This window comes from Lipophrys pholis, assembly GCF_963383615.2.
Source record: "Lipophrys pholis genome assembly, chromosome: 5".
Taxonomy (NCBI): Eukaryota; Metazoa; Chordata; class Actinopteri; order Blenniiformes; family Blenniidae; genus Lipophrys; species Lipophrys pholis.
This window is the reverse complement of record NC_137628.1, coordinates 13759333-13778622: the sequence shown is the minus strand read 5'-3', so window position 1 is coordinate 13778622 and position 19290 is coordinate 13759333. Positions and strand designations below refer to the sequence as shown.

The window sequence follows — 19290 nt, the reverse complement described above, 5'->3', positions numbered from 1 at the left end:
GCTGGTTTGCACTTTCTTTACAACATTCACGAAGGAACAAGTGCTATTCTAATTATTATTTGTGCATCTGCACGAGATGAACCTGATCAGCTTACACGTGTGTACGCTTGTAAACATGCAGACTTATAGTAGATCAGATCATACATGAGAAAATGTGTTAGATTCATACATTGTGAGTCAACATGTACCCACACACACAATCCTCACCACCTTGCCGCCATTTCTTTTCATATTCTTTCTCAGTATCACGCTGTGGTCTTGCCTCGGTTTGTTGCTCGGTGGGTTCTGCTGCAGTGGTGTGTGTTTATACGTGTGTGTCTCCGGCTGACTTATGGTTTCATTAGCTGCGGCAGAGGAGAGCCTTGTAATTGTGGCTGAATTATAGAGAGGCGGGGGTGGACACCACCATGGGAGCTCCCTGGGTTCACACACACACACACACACACACACACACACACACACACACACACACACACACACACACACACACACACACACACACACACACACACACACACACACACCAGCTCAACAAGCTACAAAGTGAACACACTCATCGATCAGCCTACCACCTACTCACTCGCTCACTCTCCAAAGTGGGGTGTTTCCCATACACACTGCATAGGAACAATCTGCTCGCTCGCTCAGTCTCCCACACACACACACACACACACACACACACACACACACACACACACACACACACACACACACACACACACACACACACACACACACACACACACACACACACACACACACACACACACACACACACACACACACACACACACACACACACGCTGATCTAACTTCTAACACACACATACACACACACTTCGCCCACATGGGAGAGCCCAGCAGCAAAGAACATGTGGTAGTGGGAACTCAGCAAAACTGCTACAGGGGAATAACTAGGTGTGTGTGTGTGTGTGTGTGTGTGTGTGTGTGTGTGTGTGTGTGTGTGTGTGTGTGTGTGTGTGTGTGTGTGTGTGTGTGTGTGTGTGTGTGTGTGTGTGTGTGTGTGTGTGTGTGTGTGTGTGTGTGTGTGTGTGAGGCTCACCAGTGGAATCGCTTTTAGAAAACAAACTTGTTTTCTTTCAAAAGGAAGAAAAGAGGAGAGCGAACGCACCAGCAGATGTGTTTGCACGTGCCTGCCTGAGTGTGGGTGTATGTTCATATTAATATAGTACACACGCACGCACGCACGCGCGCACGCACGCATGCACGCACACACACACAAACACACACACACACACTGGGGGAGCCTGCGCAGCCTGCCAGTCATTATCATGCCATATTACTCATGTAAATCGTGATATGCCTCCCTGTCACAACTCGCCGGCTGTAAATAGCAGCGGTGACATCAGCGAGCGCAGCGATGTCCTCACTGCGTGACGTCACGTGTCTCCTAGCATCCCGATCCACAGTATTAGCATTATGTACGGGCATCCAGCTTTCTAATTATAGCAACAGCAGGATTGTGCACAGCATCCACCTCAAATAGGACTCTCTGTGTGTGCTGTATTTCCATCTGTGTAGGAGCTGGCTTTCAGAATTTATTAGTGAGGACAATTGTGAAGCGTGTTGTGCCAAAACGAGTGAACTACTTTAACTTTGTGATTAAAAGCTCTCCTTTATCTAATCAGACCAATAAAAACGTGGATAGAAGAACTTCACAAGCACCCTTTGTTAATTAAATTTTTTGTCTAGTTTTTATATTAGCTCTTGATTGATATAGTGATTGCCTTATTTTCTCAATCATTCTCAATCATTGATCGTGGCTTTGCACACAATGTCTATCAAAGTTTACACCTTTATGTGCACAAACGGTTACAAACGGTAGAATAGTACCTTAGTGCATATGATCAATAATGTATAAAATGTAACTCCATACAATAGTTAATGGTCAAAAACCAAATTATGTAATTAGAATTTTATTTAATTAATGATTAGTAATAGCTTCTTGCTCACAATGGCTGGGCTTCTTGAGCTACAGGCGTGTGTGTGTGTGTGTGTGCGTGCGTGCGTGCGTGCGTGCGTGTGTGTGTGTGTGTGCGTGTGTGTGTGCGTGTCTTGCTCAAGCCAGTTAGGGCCAGTGCTGAGCTGTTGGCCATATCTAATCCCATTCATTGGCTCCATGCATGACACAAAGCACATAGACACTTCACACACTCACACGTACACACACTGTGTGTCACACACTTCACACGTTTACCCCTTCATCTTCCGACTCTACAAACACAGAGGCAAAAATACTTCTGCTTGAAATTTTTCCTCACATTATTATAAGTCCCAGAATTCAAGTTAACTCCTTAAAAACTGTTGTACGTCATGATTTTACACCCTCTGTGAGATACACTTGAATAAATCCCGATGACACCTCAATCTATTCCACAACAAGCATTTTGAGGCCAGATGTAGCTCTTGTGTAAGATTAACAGGCAATGTGATAAATATGATTGAACATCCAACTATACATCAGACACTGTCAGGCAAAGGTCATTGTCACAACCTTGGATATTCTCAGTATTCTGAAGAGCTGCTGGGAACTAGGAATGCTGCACCCAATCTAGAATAGATTTAAAACAAACAATCATTAGTTGTGGATTAATTATCTGCCAAAATAATGCAAAACAATACTCATAATGAGAAACTATTACAATGAGAGTTCGGTTCTTGTCGCACCAGTGAGGTAAATGGTATACAATCTCTTCTCTATATTATGCTGTAGTAGATTTGGGAGGTGCCACCCCCCCCCGCCCCCCTTTTTCTGACTACAACTGCTGCAGGACGAAGGCTGACTGCTCGCTCTTACATAACCACATGTACAAATTCACCCAGCGAGAGGCGGGTTAGGGGAATGGGGGAGGCGGGGGAGACAGCTCAGAGAGCAAGCGGCTGAGGGAGAGAGATCGAAAAGGCCCTCGGGGAGAGAGAGAGAGGCAGAGAAACAGAGAGAGAATAGAAGAGAGAAGAGTGTGTAAAGCGTCCAAAATGAATGATGACTTCCATGCTCTATTTAATATAGGTCTACTACTGTTTGACTCAGTGCAAGTGGTCCAAATTGTAGCAGAGTCTATGAATTGTGACATTTCTGTCAATGTCCTCTAGAAATGAGTCATGGAGTTATATTAATTTGAGGAAATGGAATTTCTTTCCTAAACTAAAAAGCTTGGTGTGCTTCTTTACTCTCGGGCTAATAATGCAAAACAGATGTAACTGCTACGCTGCATTCCATTTTGGGGGTCTGTTAACATGACAACGGTGCTCGGAGTCACTGGAAACGCAACTTCTTGAAGAGGCTCTGACCCCGTCTCCGTGGAAATGGGGTAAAATGCAACTTTGAATATTTTTGACATGCTGCTACTGTGCATGCAAAACAATGGCAACTTCTAGAGTGTCATGACTCCCAGTCTATATTCTCCTGGGACTTGGTCATTTTATAATTGAGAATCACCTGGAATAGTGATTTAACTTTGTCGTCCATCCACACGAACGCCTCTCTACTCTCCATTGTGAATGCTAATTGCGTATTGTTGTCTGCAAACGTGTGTGTGTGTGGTTTCATTACTCAACCAAACAGCGCCAATTTGTGGCCTGGCATGCAAACTACATTGTTTTCTGCATTTCTGCTGTTTCTGTGTAAACAGACATTGTTCTCAAAACATTGGGCGTCCAAACGCAAAACTTTTCTGAAATGAAAACACAAAAACGACCGTGTCTTCAGTCGATCTTTGTCATGTTAATGGGGGTTTAATTTGCTCAACCTGACTGGGAGTCTTTTCAGAGTGACCTCGAAAATATTTTAAACTCGTAACTCCACAAAACGTCGTATTTCATTCACAAGAATCTATATTTAAAGTAGACGAAAGCCTGTCAAGACTGTTCGGTGTGTGCCGCTGCTGGGGATATCAAGAACTTTCCAATGAATGCAACTGGCAATCTCTTTCCATCCCATAAACTCCCACATCTGACACTATAAAGAGAGTAACTGAAATCCAAGGTGATATACAGAGACTGGAAACCATTGAAGTCACAACAATTCCTCTAGTTTTTGTAGACTAATTGCTCTCCCGTTTAATAGAAACTGTTTAACAAGGCTTCTTCCCACTTAAGCTGTCCCAGCGACCACTGGTGCAGCACTGAGGCTCGATGCTGGGAAGCTTCCAGGTGGGGACATGAGTGCACAGCGGTGTAATTAAGAAAGAAAACCCTGCTTTGATAAGCAAACGTTGCATCACTTCCATCTGTCAGAATGTGTCATCATCCACACTTTACATTGTTATTGCGGTAATTCAGCTGACACCGTTACTCAGAGTGACTCGCGGAGAGTACAGCGGTAGAATAGGCTTTGATTACCATATCATTGGAGATTACAGGAAACCAAAAGAGAGGGGTGAAGGAGTCACTGCGTTTTAATAATGAAATCCTGTCTTTTTTTAAAGGTTTGCTCAGAAAATCAACGCACAAGGAGCAGAAGGACAATCTGAACATGGTGGTCAGAGTCACATGCAATTACAGCGCTGATATAGAAGCATTGTTTTGAGACATTGCTGTAGATCACTGTTTCCCAATCTTGTTCAAAAACGTCCTTTGTTGTCTGAATACCTCATTAAAAATCTGGTCCAGTAGCAGTACACACGAGGAGCAAAATAACTGATGTATATCCCAGACAACCTAAACCTTTCACTATTTCTACTTTCTATCATATCAAACGTTTGGTGTGATATAAACCCACCGTGGTTTCTTAATTGCATTAACATTGGTACTGGAGGTTTATTTTTTAATCAATTCAACAAAGTGTTTTAAATCATCACTATCCAAACGGATATGAATTAATGTATTGCTGAGAACGATTAGCAACAAATTGCTACATGAAGCCATTTATATAAGACCGGGTACTCTTTATGGTAAGTGACTAACTCAAACCTGGGAGTGTAAATACAACAAAATAGAGCTGATGAAGTTGCAATGCATGTTTTCAGTGTATTCAATTTCAATTGAATTCATATAGCACCAAATACAACAGAGTCAATGATATTAATAAAGTATTCCTTTATGACTTTAAAACAACTGCCGTGAAAGGTGCTCAGTCCATCCAATGGGAGCATTTTGGGGTTCAGTGTCTAGATCAAGGACATTTCAACATGTGTGCAGGGACAGAGAGAGAATCGCACTTGCAACCTTGTGTTTGAGAAATGACCACTCGACCAACTAAGCCACAGACTGCCTTTGTATCCTAATACAAAGTATAGAGGTACGTATATATGTAATGAATACTAGGGTGATCATGACAAAAAAAAGAAAGATGAGGAATTTATAGAAAATGCATTTTTAGTTTTTGAGTTTTCTAAAAAAAGATATTTGTTAACACTGAAACTATGTAGTGATACCTGATCCAGATTTGAATCTTCATTGTACACAAATGGGCTTCCGATGAACCGTAATATCATGACCTGTGAGAGGATTGGTGGGCCACTGTTTAATGCCTGGACTGCTGGGTCAGAGCATCTCTAATCTGGTAACTCTGCACAGATTACCTCTTGAGCATGTTCTATGTCTGCAGACATACACGAAAAAGTTAAAGCACATTAAGTTAGAACTGTGTCAGAAAACATCACATTTTGTTGAACGTAAGCCAACTTGTTCACATTACCTGTCATTGGAAATCATTATACAATCAGAACGGTAGTGATAGCACCTTATGTCTCTTCCTAATAGGCAGTCAAACGTATCAGAGCACATCTACCTCAATGCATTTGTTCATTTTGTTTAATGGGAGTATTTCAGTCATCGCTCTCCCCCCAAATGGCAGAAAAACAGTGAGAAAGTCTGACAAACATCTGGAGACTCCTGCAGTCACCACATGATAACATTCTCCAAAGAGTTCATAGTCTGTCTGTGCTCTATACTCAATGGAAACTTTCACAAACTTTCCAAACAAACACTTGGGAGCAGACGTGACATCAACTTCAGCCCCCTCTCTGGCCCCGGCCCCCCCATCGTCTCCCGCTCCACCTCACAGCCTCCATCCACCAGCTGTCAGACAGGCGCCATGGCCTCAGCGGAGATGGACAGACAGATGGATGGAAAGCAAGAGGAGGGAGGAGGCAAGGGATGGATGGATGGATGGATGGATGGATGGAAGGAAGGAGGAGAGGGAGAGGTGTGACCCACTTAGCAGAGCCTGGAGTATTTATAGAAGAAAGTGTCCTAATTGGCAAGCCGCTGGGAGAGCGACAGCGCTGCACTGGTACCCTACTCCTTGTCCTTCACCTCCCCAACCTTCCCTTAGTTTATCCTCATACCCCTTCTTCATGTCCTCTTTCACCTCCTACAAGAGTTTCTCTCTCTTTCTGCTTGCAATTTCCTCCTATCCAGTGCTGTATTGACCTTCCCCCTTTTACCCCATTTTTTTTCTCTACACAGGCCTCATCAGTGTCACTTTATTTCCTTTACCACACCTGGACTTTACTCTTGCTTCGTCTCACTTCCCAAAACTTTTCTCTTAGCTATTATGAAGAGCTAAAGGCTCATTCATGTTTTGACATGAGATGCACATACAGATCTGCACAAATATGCACTCCTGTCCATACTTTTTATTAAGTCCCTGTTTACACAAAAACAACGTTTTTGTTGTGCATTGGGGGTCTGTTTACATGACAACAGTGCTTGAATATGGACCTCCTGGAAAATGGACTTGGGGTCCCAATTCCTTCGAGGAATATGGATCCCCGGGTCTATTTGACGCTACGAAATATGGACCTCCCTTATAGAATATGCCCCCCCCCCAATAAATATATGTATGATAAATATTCTTGACTGGGAAATGGATAATTGCAGAAATGTCGAAAGTAAACACATTTATAAACAATTTATTGTTTTAATATGAAATTAAATGTTCTTGACCACTACATAAAATGTGTATTAAATTATCTATGTCCATTTCCTATAACATAGATTCTGTACCTTTTGTATTTAATGTATATTGTAGTACCCGGGTCCATTTTCTATGGCATTCGTATGGACAGACAAGAAAGTTGTATTGTTATTATAATTACTCTCAACTATAATACCACCAAGTCGCAGGACAATATAGACTGGGAGTCATGACACTCTGGAGGCAAATATTGTTGGTATAATATGTCTACTTGCACACTTGCAGAGGAACTATTTACTATGGCCGTGGTGCACATTAGCAGCTTTTTCAAAAGGTTGCATTTTCAGTGGTTCTGAACCCCCAAACCACAACAAAAGTTTTCCGTTTTCACTTGTGTAAATGGGGTCTCGGTCTCGTCACACATTGAAAGTTTGTTTATAAGGTTTTTAAGAAAACTGTTGCAACTGGCCTTACAAGAGGCTTTTACTTCATCACAGATCTTTTTTGCGAGAGCTTCCATGGGGGTGTACGAAACAAGGAGATCAAGACCCACATTTTAGAAAGTCTGTTCTGCTTTCTGACTAAATCTGGAACGTGGCACAGACATGAGACCTCTCCACAGGCTGTTAACAGAACACATACCTGTCATCTAGCAGCAAATTATTGCTTTGATAAATGAAAAAGTTCCTGTTTTGGCTTTTTCAAAATGTGTTTTAGAAACTATTGTGAGCTCTCAGCAAGTATATTTATTACCTCTAAAATCACTTGAGGGTATTCAGCTCAGCTAACAGCCTTGTGAAAAATAGGTCAGTGATTTCAAAACTGGTGACTTTGAGGATGCAGAAATTCACCAAAATCAAAGAAAACCATAGTTAGATGCTTTTCTAGTGACTAAAGCAAACCTGGGAACAAGTCCAATGATTTAAATTGAATTGATTGGTTGCAAGTACATGGCACAAGCCCAAATGATGATGTGGGTTTTAGATAAGGTCACTTGAGGGGGGATTGTTAAAGATATCTATAAGGAATGAATTTTTGCCAATAGAAGCCACATCTGAAATATGAAATAAACAAACTAATTTAATAAAGTGGATGAACATGTATATATGGAGAAGACTCACGTAGGAAGTACTCGGAAGCATCCGCCTCATAGTCAGCATCCTCGGGGAAGTGATCTATCTGCTTACACATGCCTTTAAAGGAACCTGCGTGAGAGACAAACAAAAAACAGATTGTTTACCACATGCATAGTTCATTCAACATATGTGATTAAAGTGACTTTGTGTCTGTACCCACTAAAATGTACGCCCCGTCACTTTGATTGCAGTTGATATTTCAGAAGAGGTAAAAGTGAGCACACCGCATAATGGCAGGAGGCGACAAACAAGAGAGAGAAGTGGATGGGAGGAGTTTAATATAAATGCCTCCAAAGTGCAGGTGGGGAGGAGGAGGAGGAGGAGGAGGAGGAGGAGGAGGCGAGAGAAGAAAGTGAGCAAAATGCAAATGATAGATAGGAAGAAAGGAGAGCTGATAGTGCCTCTCATTAAGGAGGATTTTGTGTGTGTGTGTGTGTGTGTGTGTGTGTGTGTGTGTGTGTGTGTGTGTGTGTGTGTGTGTGTGTGTGTGTGTGTGTGTGTGTTTTTCGCTTGGTTCAGCTCCAGTGGTAATTGTATGCCCTCCCAAACCACTGCAATTAAACGGGCCCTTGTTAATTGGCGATTGAAGGACGAAAGACTTGTGCCCGGCTTTCAAATGGGCATCGGTTACACGCACGCACGCACGCACGCACGCACGCACGCACGCACGCACGCACGCACGCACGCACGCATGCACGCACACAGAGTCAGCCTCTGATTTACCCTGCTTCCTTCCCTTAATGCTAAACATTTTGCATTTTACACCAAAGCCCAACACATAAAAGTGAGAAACGGGTGGGTGGGTGGGTGGGTGGGGTGATGACAGGCCTCGAACAACAGTCTTTTTTATATTTACATATCTTTAATACACCTCAGCAAACACTCAGACGAACAAAGTGTTTTTCATCAGGTAGACTTTGATAGATACTTTAAAGACGGTGTTTCACGAGGAAGCGGTGCGGAAATCTTTCAGCAGCCCACAAATAAAAAGGAAATAAAAAGGCTTTCATCATTTCATAATTTCAGTGTGAACCGGGTGCTGAACGTCGTGTTGGAAATTCTGTTCGATTCAAGAGCGGAGTGTGTCAATGCGATGGGATTTGTGTGTAACTGGAGGAATAGCCTCCCCGTTCCCGTATCCTCTTTGTCTGATGTACTCACTGCGCTTGTTTGTTGTGCAAATGCGAGCGGTGCTACAAAGCGAGAGGTATTCAAGATATGAAGCGTGTACTCGGGAGGGCTGGCACCACAGAAATAAAGTGTTGATGTGTAAAGACCTTTCAGGTGATGTAATTTGCCCTCCAGCACACGTGAAGGAGGCCTTAGGGCCTTAACCTCGCGTAAACAGGAAAAATAAACTTTTGCAGAAACACTTTAGGAACTAAGAATACCTGCAAATGAATTACATTTCTTATCAAGATTAATCAACATGTTATGATAGGGACCATGGAGTTGTGGTTTGATTCAGTTGCAGTCTTTGTAGCGTTCAGATGTTCTTCAGATTTTCTCCCTCAATCCAATGACATGCTTGTGGCTATAGGTGTGAGTATGACCGTGAGTCCTAACAGGTTTCGGGATTAGGTAGCGTCAAAAGGCTGGAGACCCTGTGACTCTTGATTGGACTGGTGGATGTCAGGATAATATAAGTATAATCTTGAAAAATAGTGGTGCCCAAAGTGCAATTTGGCAATAAACCCCTCTCTAAACCCCAAACTCTAAACCCCTAGTTCTGTTCTGAAGTTGTCTGAAGTGTTTGAGAAGTTTCGAGAATCTACAGAAGGCCTTAGAAACTGTCCACTGCTTTTAAGGCTCCCACTTTGGTATGTGGGTGGGTGTCTTGTTATATTTCAAATCAAAGACTGCGAAGCATGTCGGCAGCTGTTCTGACTTCTAATTCATACTCCATACGCAAACGATAAGCGAAGGCTTTGCTTTGCCGTGAACCACCTCCACACAGCCTCTGCGTTGATGCTGCACGCACCTCCAAACGCATCTATCTACACGTTCTGAGCAGCACAGAACACAAGGAGAAGAACAGTAGCTTGCTACGGTCCTTGCATCTAAAGCTAAAATTTGTCACTGCCAAAATTTGTGGCTAATTGCTCACCCCAAATGCACAACCAGAAAATAAAGAACCGAGTTTCATGCAGTTTAGCGATCGATCCTTCTACGCCCTTTGCATTATGGCAGCATATACAACCTCGACCCAGAACTTCCAAAGATGAAGGGACTGCGTAGACGCTACACGGTCCTATCCGTACTATAGATGCGGTAGTATTACTGGCGAACAGTCTTCTAAGACAGTTGACATGACTTGGTTGCTCTGAGGGGCGAACTGGACAATTGAGACTATGCTTGGATATATTTTTTTTCCTTAAATATCTAATCTTGTACTTACAGCATCTCTACAGCATTCATTAGTATATACTTTACTTTCACGAGTCAAACTTTCTGATAAAGCTGCAGGAAAACTGTGGTGTGGCTTCAAACGGTGAGAGTCATCAGCGACTTGAAGCACGACGTGTGACTGTATCTGGAATCCAAACGTTTCTGTAAAGCAGGATGAAGACAAATTTATTTTCTAAATTACAAACACTTATGGATAAGTACAGAGCCTTCTGTCTGCACTCTGCGCTTATTACATCAGTATATCTGTTCAGACTCTTAATGGTGTGGACAGGTTTCTCCTGCTATTGCTATCGTAGTCATTCCCGTGTTCGTTCTTTTTCTATTTTTCATCTTGGCTATTTGCCAACATTTTGAGCGGTGCCCTCTGGTGGATTCATTACCTTATGCTTTTTCCAAGGATGCTTGGAAGTTTAAAGGAAGTGACATTTCCAATGTCTGAAAGACACCTGTTGTTGTATTTGTTTATACAAAGAGCATAAATAAGCAGTGAGTCAACAAGTCCAGACTGAAGAGAAGAGATTAGGGGTACGTCCGAAAAGCCCCTCCTATCTCCTTCTCTATCGACTTTTCCTAAACCCCGGAAGTGTTTTGTGTGGCGGCCATGATAAGGACTGTCGGAATTCTTAATAAGCTAAAGAAAGGAGGCTCGTCGCTTCCTTTAGAACCTCCTTTAGCTTAGGAACCACTGATGCATCCTTTATCAAAGGAGGCGAGCTCATGCTGACCTCACAATTCCTTGTGGCTACAACATTTAAAGGGACCCGCTCATCCGAGCGTTCAGGGAAACTCACGATGTCGGAAAAAGGGAGCAGATCATTTAAGTTACCAAAGCAATAATCTGCCTTGAACAACTCTAAATCATCTAAAACCCAAATGCACTTTTTGTAGTACATTTTCGGAAACTTGTAGTTCTTTCCCCACCACGGCAGACGTCACTAACTTACGCCGCCGTCGCATTATTATGACATCACTAAGTGAAAGTGCGATCCAACTGCCACACTAACGTGATCGCCTTTCACTAACTACTTTAGGAAGCCTTCTAACACCATTCCTTATCCATGTGACGTCATCCACGGGGTTAAGATAAAGTCCATAGATAAGGAGATGGGAGGGACTTTTTGGACGTACCCTCGGAGTTAGACGTGGTAGAAGGAGGTACAGTGTAATGTGAGAGCTCAGGCTCAAAAGATTGGGAGGGGGTAGGAGGGACAGGTTGAAGGTGAGGAGGAGGTCACCGGTGAGAGGAGATGGAGCAGACTAATGAATTATTCGAGAGGACACGTTCCAAGATGTAGAAGAGGAGCAGTTGAAAGTGTTTTTGTTGGTTAGACTGACCCACAGATAGAGGTCGTGTTTCTTTCAACAATTGACACAATAAATTGAGTCCTTCTGTCACACACTTTATCAGCATTGTGTTCAAATGAGCTTCTGTAAAGCAGCTGTGTCACAAATATTTTTGGGTCGTGCTTCGAAGAAGGTTTCAGATTTCAGATTATCTTTCGTTGACGAAACATTGAACATAGCTGATATTCTACAAACATGTTTGTGCTTTGTGCACTTGAGCTGCGTCGACTTGTGCAGGGTTAGGGTGTCCGAACGATACAGATCTTGGCCCCGTTTGCAGACCGACATGGTTTCATTGCTTACTAACAACATCATTTTTTGTGTTTCTGAGCTTTCTGTCAAAATGAACATTGTTTTCAAAACTTTGCCATGCTCTGAAATTAGAACACAAATATGTGTTTTCACTTGAAATCGTCATTGTGTAAACGGGGCCTGAGATTTACACAACTTATCTGAAACTTTGAGTCAAAATTGAGTTTCGCTGAAAGGATGAAAGTAACATTGGTACAAATACTTGAGTTGATCACCTAAATGCACATGAAAGATCTTTGAAAGATCTCTTTGATCTTGGTAAATCAGGCCCACCCACAGGAAAAAAAAAACAGGGGCGGATAATGGACAGAGGATCTAAATGCTGGGAAGGTCCTCATTTCTGTACATTAGAATCTAAATGTTCAGATTCCACAGAAACAACAGATGAGAGCAAAATTAAACCTTTTTAATAAAATAACCCTTTCTAAGACAGGTGCAGTGACACACATTCGAGGCAGGTTCATTCAGTTGTTGCCCTCTTTTTCAGCTGAAAGTGGGTCAATGACTCGGCACATCGCAGTAAGTATGCCGTCCGTGCTACTCCATATCTATGGGGCGAATAAAAACCAACATCAGCCAATTACCTGGGCTGCTGAAAGCAACTTTTCAAACCGAGTTTACCCGTGATATCTTTTACTCAAGAGACATTAGCATTTGGCTATATTCTAAAATTTCTGCCAATGTTAGCATGAACAGCTGCGAAGTTTCTACAGAGGAGTTTTTACACTTATGCAAGACTATGAACAGATAAATGATGCCTTTTTTCCCCCTGAAATACATATATACACATACCTACAGTATGATAAAATGTTCAAAATGGTGTCTGCTGTTGTTGCTAGGTGATGTACAAAGAACAAGGTACGGCAAAGACACTGTTCCATCAGTGGCAACTTGAATAAAATGAGTTTTATTTTTGCCTTTGTGTTCAGTTTACGGTCTTGGATTCATGTTGCGAGTGCTGTTGTCTTTACGTTAGCTTCCTGAAATATGTTTGAAACATCAATTCACGCACTCACTCAGTCGCATCGTCCCCCTCTCTCACGCTCTCTCTCTCGCTCTCTCTCCTTTCAAACACTCCCTCACCCACTCCAGCACATGCCCGCCCACTCTGCACCATGAGCACATGTAATCTGGAATTGCATTTTCCCGTCCCTTCCATCTCTACCTCTCTTTCTCTCTCATACATGTGGCTCTACCTTGAATACCACGCTCCCGTTTGAACTGAGCGTGCTCAGCCTCTCTATCCCGCTTCTGTTAATCCCCAGGGGTAGAGAAACCTGTGCATTTTTTAACTTTAACGCATTATATTCTGCACCGCTCAGTGTCCGGTTTTACTGGATATGTCCGCACCTCTGACGACAATGCAGTCTAATACTACACAATCACAACGGTTATAATTTAATTAACCTTTTTTGTGTCGGGGCCAAAAGTGTTGCAGAAAAATTTATAGGCATCGTTAAAGTACATTTTTATGGACCAACATCTGAACTGGATTGCGTGAGCCTGTGATATGCCCAATAAAGTGTTCTTTTATATCAGCAAGACAAAACTGTGTAAGCAAAAAATTCAGCTTTACACTTTTACACGTATAATGTATGCCTTTCACATACTGTGGTGATGCACTGTCAAAACACTGTGTGGTTTCAGGTGAAACAGGAAGCTGGGAGTTGTGGTTTCAGTGAAATTAGGTTTTTTGTTTTGTTTTAGAATTATTCAGATAAGCGTTTTTTTTTTTTAAATGAGGGTTGTTTTTTTTCTTTCATAAGGAGTGGAAAGTAAAACCATTATTCTTTTATTAAGACATATATATATATATATATATATATATATATATATATATATATATATATAAAAGTGATTTTTTTTTTTAAGTGAAATGGAAAAATGTAATGATTGGTGCAAACTGCAAAATGCATGGAAGCAGATAGTTCAGTCTTTTTGCATGCAGTTTTGCACGCTTAATGCAGGAATTTAGACCTCATTTCCAAGAGAAAACGCATCGTTTTTGCATTTTCTTTTCAGAAATAGTTTTATAATATTTGTACTTAAAGCCGTCAACACTTTCATCAGCAACAAGCCTTTTGATTGTTTAAAGAGAAAACACCACTTGTTCCTGCTTTAATATCCTTGTCTGAATATCTTCTCTGCCCTCCTCCTCCTCCCTCGCCGAGGCGATACAGTCGTCATAATGAAGTGTCGCTCTTTCAAATTGCCCCTTTTAAATTATACATTGTGCTTAAACATGGAACAGATACTATTATTCTGAGCCTGGCCTGCACTTCAGGGGTCAGGCCGGCTCCGTCGACTCACTTAACGCTCACAGCGAGAGGCGGTTGTTGCGTCTCCGGGCGGATGATTTATACCAATAAGAGGAGACACTGTCAACCCCCCCTTCCTCGCTGTACCGGGCCTATCAGGAGCCTGCAATTCAAGTGACCTTGTGACCGATGAGGATATGTTAATGTAGTTCCTCGAAACAATAACAGTCGTCTTTTATGAAGCATTAACATCGTAACCTGCAGAAAAATGCGTGTACTGATGTGAAGTGTAACTGGCCTCCTCTGAACCGGCTCAGTGCAGTATGCAAATGTTTGGCAGGGTTTCTTTATTCCTTTATGCTAATTATTACTCAGTCTATCTGTATGCTGAAGTGCCATTAAAGTAATCCCTCGGCTGTAAAGGTGGAGGAACATCAGAGACCTGAAGGTGCCACACTGCAGTGGCAGCTCACGAATCAGTTCACAGGATTACAAGCGCAATGCACAGAAATTTCTCATCCTCCTCGTGTATTAATGCTAATTCACAAGGGAACACTTTAACCTGCTCTTTCAAGCTTCTGTAAACATTTCTTTGTGTTTTGCAAGAAATGTGTCTGTATAATACCTGAATATACTTTTGTCTTTTTACGCAAGACTAATCAAACTCCACGCTCGCACAACCACAATGACACCATTTTATAAATGTATGGCCAAAAATACATCGGGATACTCCAACGAAAACAATTAAGAATAGCTGAGGTGCAAAATAAGCCTGATTCATATTTTTTTAATGCTCCGTCGTATGTAGAGCATTAGTGTGTTGGTTTGAAATGGTCATTTCAATGCAACTACTACATCACAAAGCAAAGTTTGCAACTTAAATGCAAAAAAAAGTCTGATCTCTGCTTCCTAACCTTTGATTGTAAACGCTGTTCAACAGGTGAAGGATTGAAAAAAAAAAAGATTGGACTGACAGCTTTGAAAGTTCAGCTAAATATTTAAGATCATATGCCTTATTTTAGTCAATAGAGCTCAAACCTTCTTCTGTAGCTGTCAGGTCTCTGTCTGCCCCTGTGTGTCTCACCTCGTGTTTCCAATTAACCAATGGCCTATCTGTGCACACCCATCATTGTGTTCTACCTGTGTCCACCCCTTCCGTGTGTATTTAAACCCCTCTCCCTTGTGTCTCCTGTTTTTTATGGAACTCTGGGAGTCTGTGCTTAGGTCCATCCACACACCACCTGCAATCCCTGACAGTCGCCCCCTCAGCTGTCCCAACTTTGATTTTCCAAAACACTACAATAAAGCTGGTGAACTATAAACATTAATGTACATTCATATGAACAGACAACGTAGGTGGACTTCCTAATGAATTTCACATTCCAAAAAAAAGCTGTTCTGATTCTTAAGCATTGAAAAGCTGTTGTTTTTTACTTGAGTGAAATAGACAAAACCTTGTGTATACCCTTGCAACTGGTCCTGTTTTTTTCGTAAACAAATGGCACTGTTAAACTCAACCTATTTCTATTTTATCCTAACTTTTTGTACAAAAGAACAAAAGATCTTGGAAAGGAAACATCCCTCCCTCATAATCACAAAACAAAGGTATTCTGTGCAGCCATCAAAGCAGCTGTTAAAGCAAAGAAAGCAAAGATATACAAATGATGGGGCCACTGAGTAAAAGTGAAGTTTCGGCACCTCTACATGTTAAGTAATTCTGCTTTAAATAATCTCCAGGTATTAGTTCAACACAGACATTGCTAAATATATAATTTGTGTAGCCTTAACTTTATAATTCAGACAGAGTACTTGAGCAACATTGTATTATAAATGCTATTAAGAGAGCAAATAACAAAGAATGTAGAGTTTTATTGTTGTCTCCGTCATAAAAACTGAGTATTTGTATAGTTGTGAGTTTGTATTTGTTCAATCATCTGTACACTAAAAAGCTTATAAAAGAAAATTACACTTAACATAATGGATGCAGTAAAGACAATGTTCAAAAATGAGCTCCGATTTTCCTTTTTCCCCCCATTTTGGGACTCGAACTTTCATACAAAGAACGTGTTTTGCTCCACAAGGCAGAGAATGGAGAGATAAACGAGAAAGGAAAAAAAAGCTCTCACTTCATTAAATGATTTCATTGCGAGCTTTATTTCATTTTAATCTTTGAACCCGGACAGCCTAATTCATTTCCACACAATTTCGGAACTCGTTCCACAATAGAGAGACCTATTAAAGATAATTGTAATAAATGTGGAATTAGATTCTCACCCTATTTGCTCTAACTAATTTAGAGTAAGCAATTACTTTCCCTATCAGCAGGCGTGCACACATGTGCACACACAACACATAAATGAGTTTGATGTGCGGTTGTGACAGGGAAAGAGAGCTGCTGGTGTCTTTTTTGTGTGTCAGATGTCGAAATACAGCGGTGAGTAGTCCTGTGGCACAATACAGCAGAACAGCAAATGGCCGCTTAATTGTAATTTGGCAGAATGTGGGAAGTGTGGTGGGGGGCACCAAAAGTGGCCAGGTGGTCAGAGACCAACCAATCACCAGCTGTTCACATTATCAGTCCAACTGAGTTCATCACTCAAATCTCTCTCAGAGATGAAACAGTCGAGTGAAGGAGAAGTGGATCTGATCTGCAGAGGAGGGAAGAAGATTTCGCCCAGTGTTTCTACACCTTCAGGCCTGATGAAACGCTTGTAGGTATAAAAGCAGGAGCAAATTTGATGATCTACTAATGGAATGCACTGAAGATCATGGAGAAAAATGCTCAGAGGAATTTATGCTATAATGTTACACAGAATTGAGTTTGTTTTTAACATGTTTGAGAAGAAAGTGCAAATCCTCTCAGCGATCGGCAGAGATGCTGTGATTATTGCAAAGAGAAACATTTCCTAGCTGGCTGCCCACGACTTTTCTTTAGTCTTTATTATGAGATATTTTAACAGTGTCATGGTTCATGTTTCCCTTTTTGAGTTTTTTGGGGATTTGAACATACAAATAGAAAATAGAAAAAGAAAGAAACACTTAAATGAATAAAGCAAAAACAAAGAAGCAACAAAATCCACTTAATCTACATTTATATGCCCAAAAAGGAGTAGGAAGAAGGATTCTGACTCAGTTTCGGACTAAGGCTCGTCTTCCCCTCCTTCTGTCTGATTGCTGTTCCCTGCCCTGATGTGTTCCACGTGTGACTGCGTGATTGTCTGCACCTGGTGGCTTTGGTTTATATTGGCCTCTTCTGTGTACTCTGGTGGTTGGTTCATGTGCATTTCTGTGAGAGTTGTACTTTAGTGTAACAACAATGTTACTGTGTTTGGCCTTCAAGTGCATTAGTAATTATCTCCTGTGATCTCAAGTTATTTTGGACATTTCATTTGTGGGTTGGAATAAAGATAGGCTTCTCTTCCACCTGTGGCGATGTCTGGCATCTTGGGTTATCCTGTGAACCTCATTCAACAAACTGTTTTTGTTTTTGTTTTTGCCTAATACTGTAATCTATTTGCAGTAAAGGCTCCAATATGTTTTTGTATTTTCTTTGGTAACTCCATTGTATCACCTTTCATTTTGTGTAGGTGGAGGCTCAAGGCCGATTCATACTCCACAAGAACAAGAAAAAAATTCAGCACTCTAGGGTCCTGCCGAATAAAATGACCTCATTTTCTTCGTCCGGCTCCTTCTGGACGAAGACATTTGGTCAGAACTGCCATGTGCTGCGCATGCGCTTTCCAGCTCGCGAATGACTATTATTCTTATTTTTATCATATTTAACATGTAACCTGTATGAGCCCCGCAGCTCATTAACATGTGGATGGGCAGATTCATGTGATGCACCTGAACGCATCACTCAAAGCTGTCAGCTCCTGCAGTCAAAACCGAACCAACATTGCGGTTCGGACAAAAACGTTCTCCTTTATTACTCGAACAGTTCAGTGACATGTATTTCTGACTAGAGCATCCCAAGAGCAACACAAGATCAAGACTTTAAGTGGCCGAGACCAGTGCATCTTAAGACCAGTCAAGACCAAGACATTTGACCAATCTCGAGACCAAGACCAGTCTCCAATACTACAACACTAGTTTGAAGGAGAAGGTAGAAGATGTTCCTACCATGGAAGTATTGCTAACTCATCATGACAGTTGCCTGTGGGTGGATTTTGCTCTCTGGAGAGTGAACCAGCTGTAGGCTAAACCAAGCTATCTGTCTTTTACACAGCTTAGGGTTAGGAATACCCCTAACCCTATCCAGCTTGTTCATTATGCAAAACTAAATCTTGATTTTAGCAGAACTTTTGGAAATGCATATATAAATCTGAGTATGTTAAGGAATAGGCATCAAAAAGATCGTCAGCTGGGTTTTTTTCCCCCCCAAACCAAAGCACAATATGGTTGAGATAACTAAAATCCAAGCAAATCTGCATGAGAGAGAACTAAAGTGTTAAGGCAGCAGGTAGTACAGCTGCTGACATCCCTTAATGTGACATCTCCTTTAATTATGCATCCCAGAATCTTTTTTTTTCTTCTACTGGACACATTCTCCCCATTTCCAAGAGCTTAAAAATCAGATCAACTTTTTTATTTTTTTATTTCTGGTGGTACAGAGCTGCAGAGTGGCTGCAATGTACTGTGTACTGTGTCACAGGTGTGTAGCACTCTCAGAACAAGAGTGTTACAACTTGGTGAGTGCCTACTTGCCTTGAACAAGGGCCACGAATTTTCAGAATGCATTAACCCACCGCACTGTTCCAGCCAAAACAGGCGCAGACATTCGAGGATTTCAGGATGTGAAATGAAGAACGAGTGGTAAAAACAGAGCCACAATTAGGAGCTCCGTGCCTCCACCGATACGAAGTGGCAGGATAAAACTCACCAGCACATCCTGACAAAATGTGACACTGCAACATTACTGCACTCTTACATGAAGACAGGACTGCGG

The 19290-nt window shown here is 41.7% G+C and overlaps 1 protein-coding gene across 1 annotated transcript in view; it reads right to left on the bottom strand.

Annotated features, from left to right (window-relative positions):
- Positions 1-19290, bottom strand: part of cacng2b (calcium channel, voltage-dependent, gamma subunit 2b) — a 78886-nt gene that overhangs the window by 15697 nt on the left and 43899 nt on the right. The window contains exon 2 of the mRNA XM_080464623.1: positions 8005-8088. Within this exon, the coding sequence (XP_080320749.1) occupies positions 8005-8088 (84 nt within the window). The remainder of the gene's footprint in view (positions 1-8004; positions 8089-19290) is intronic.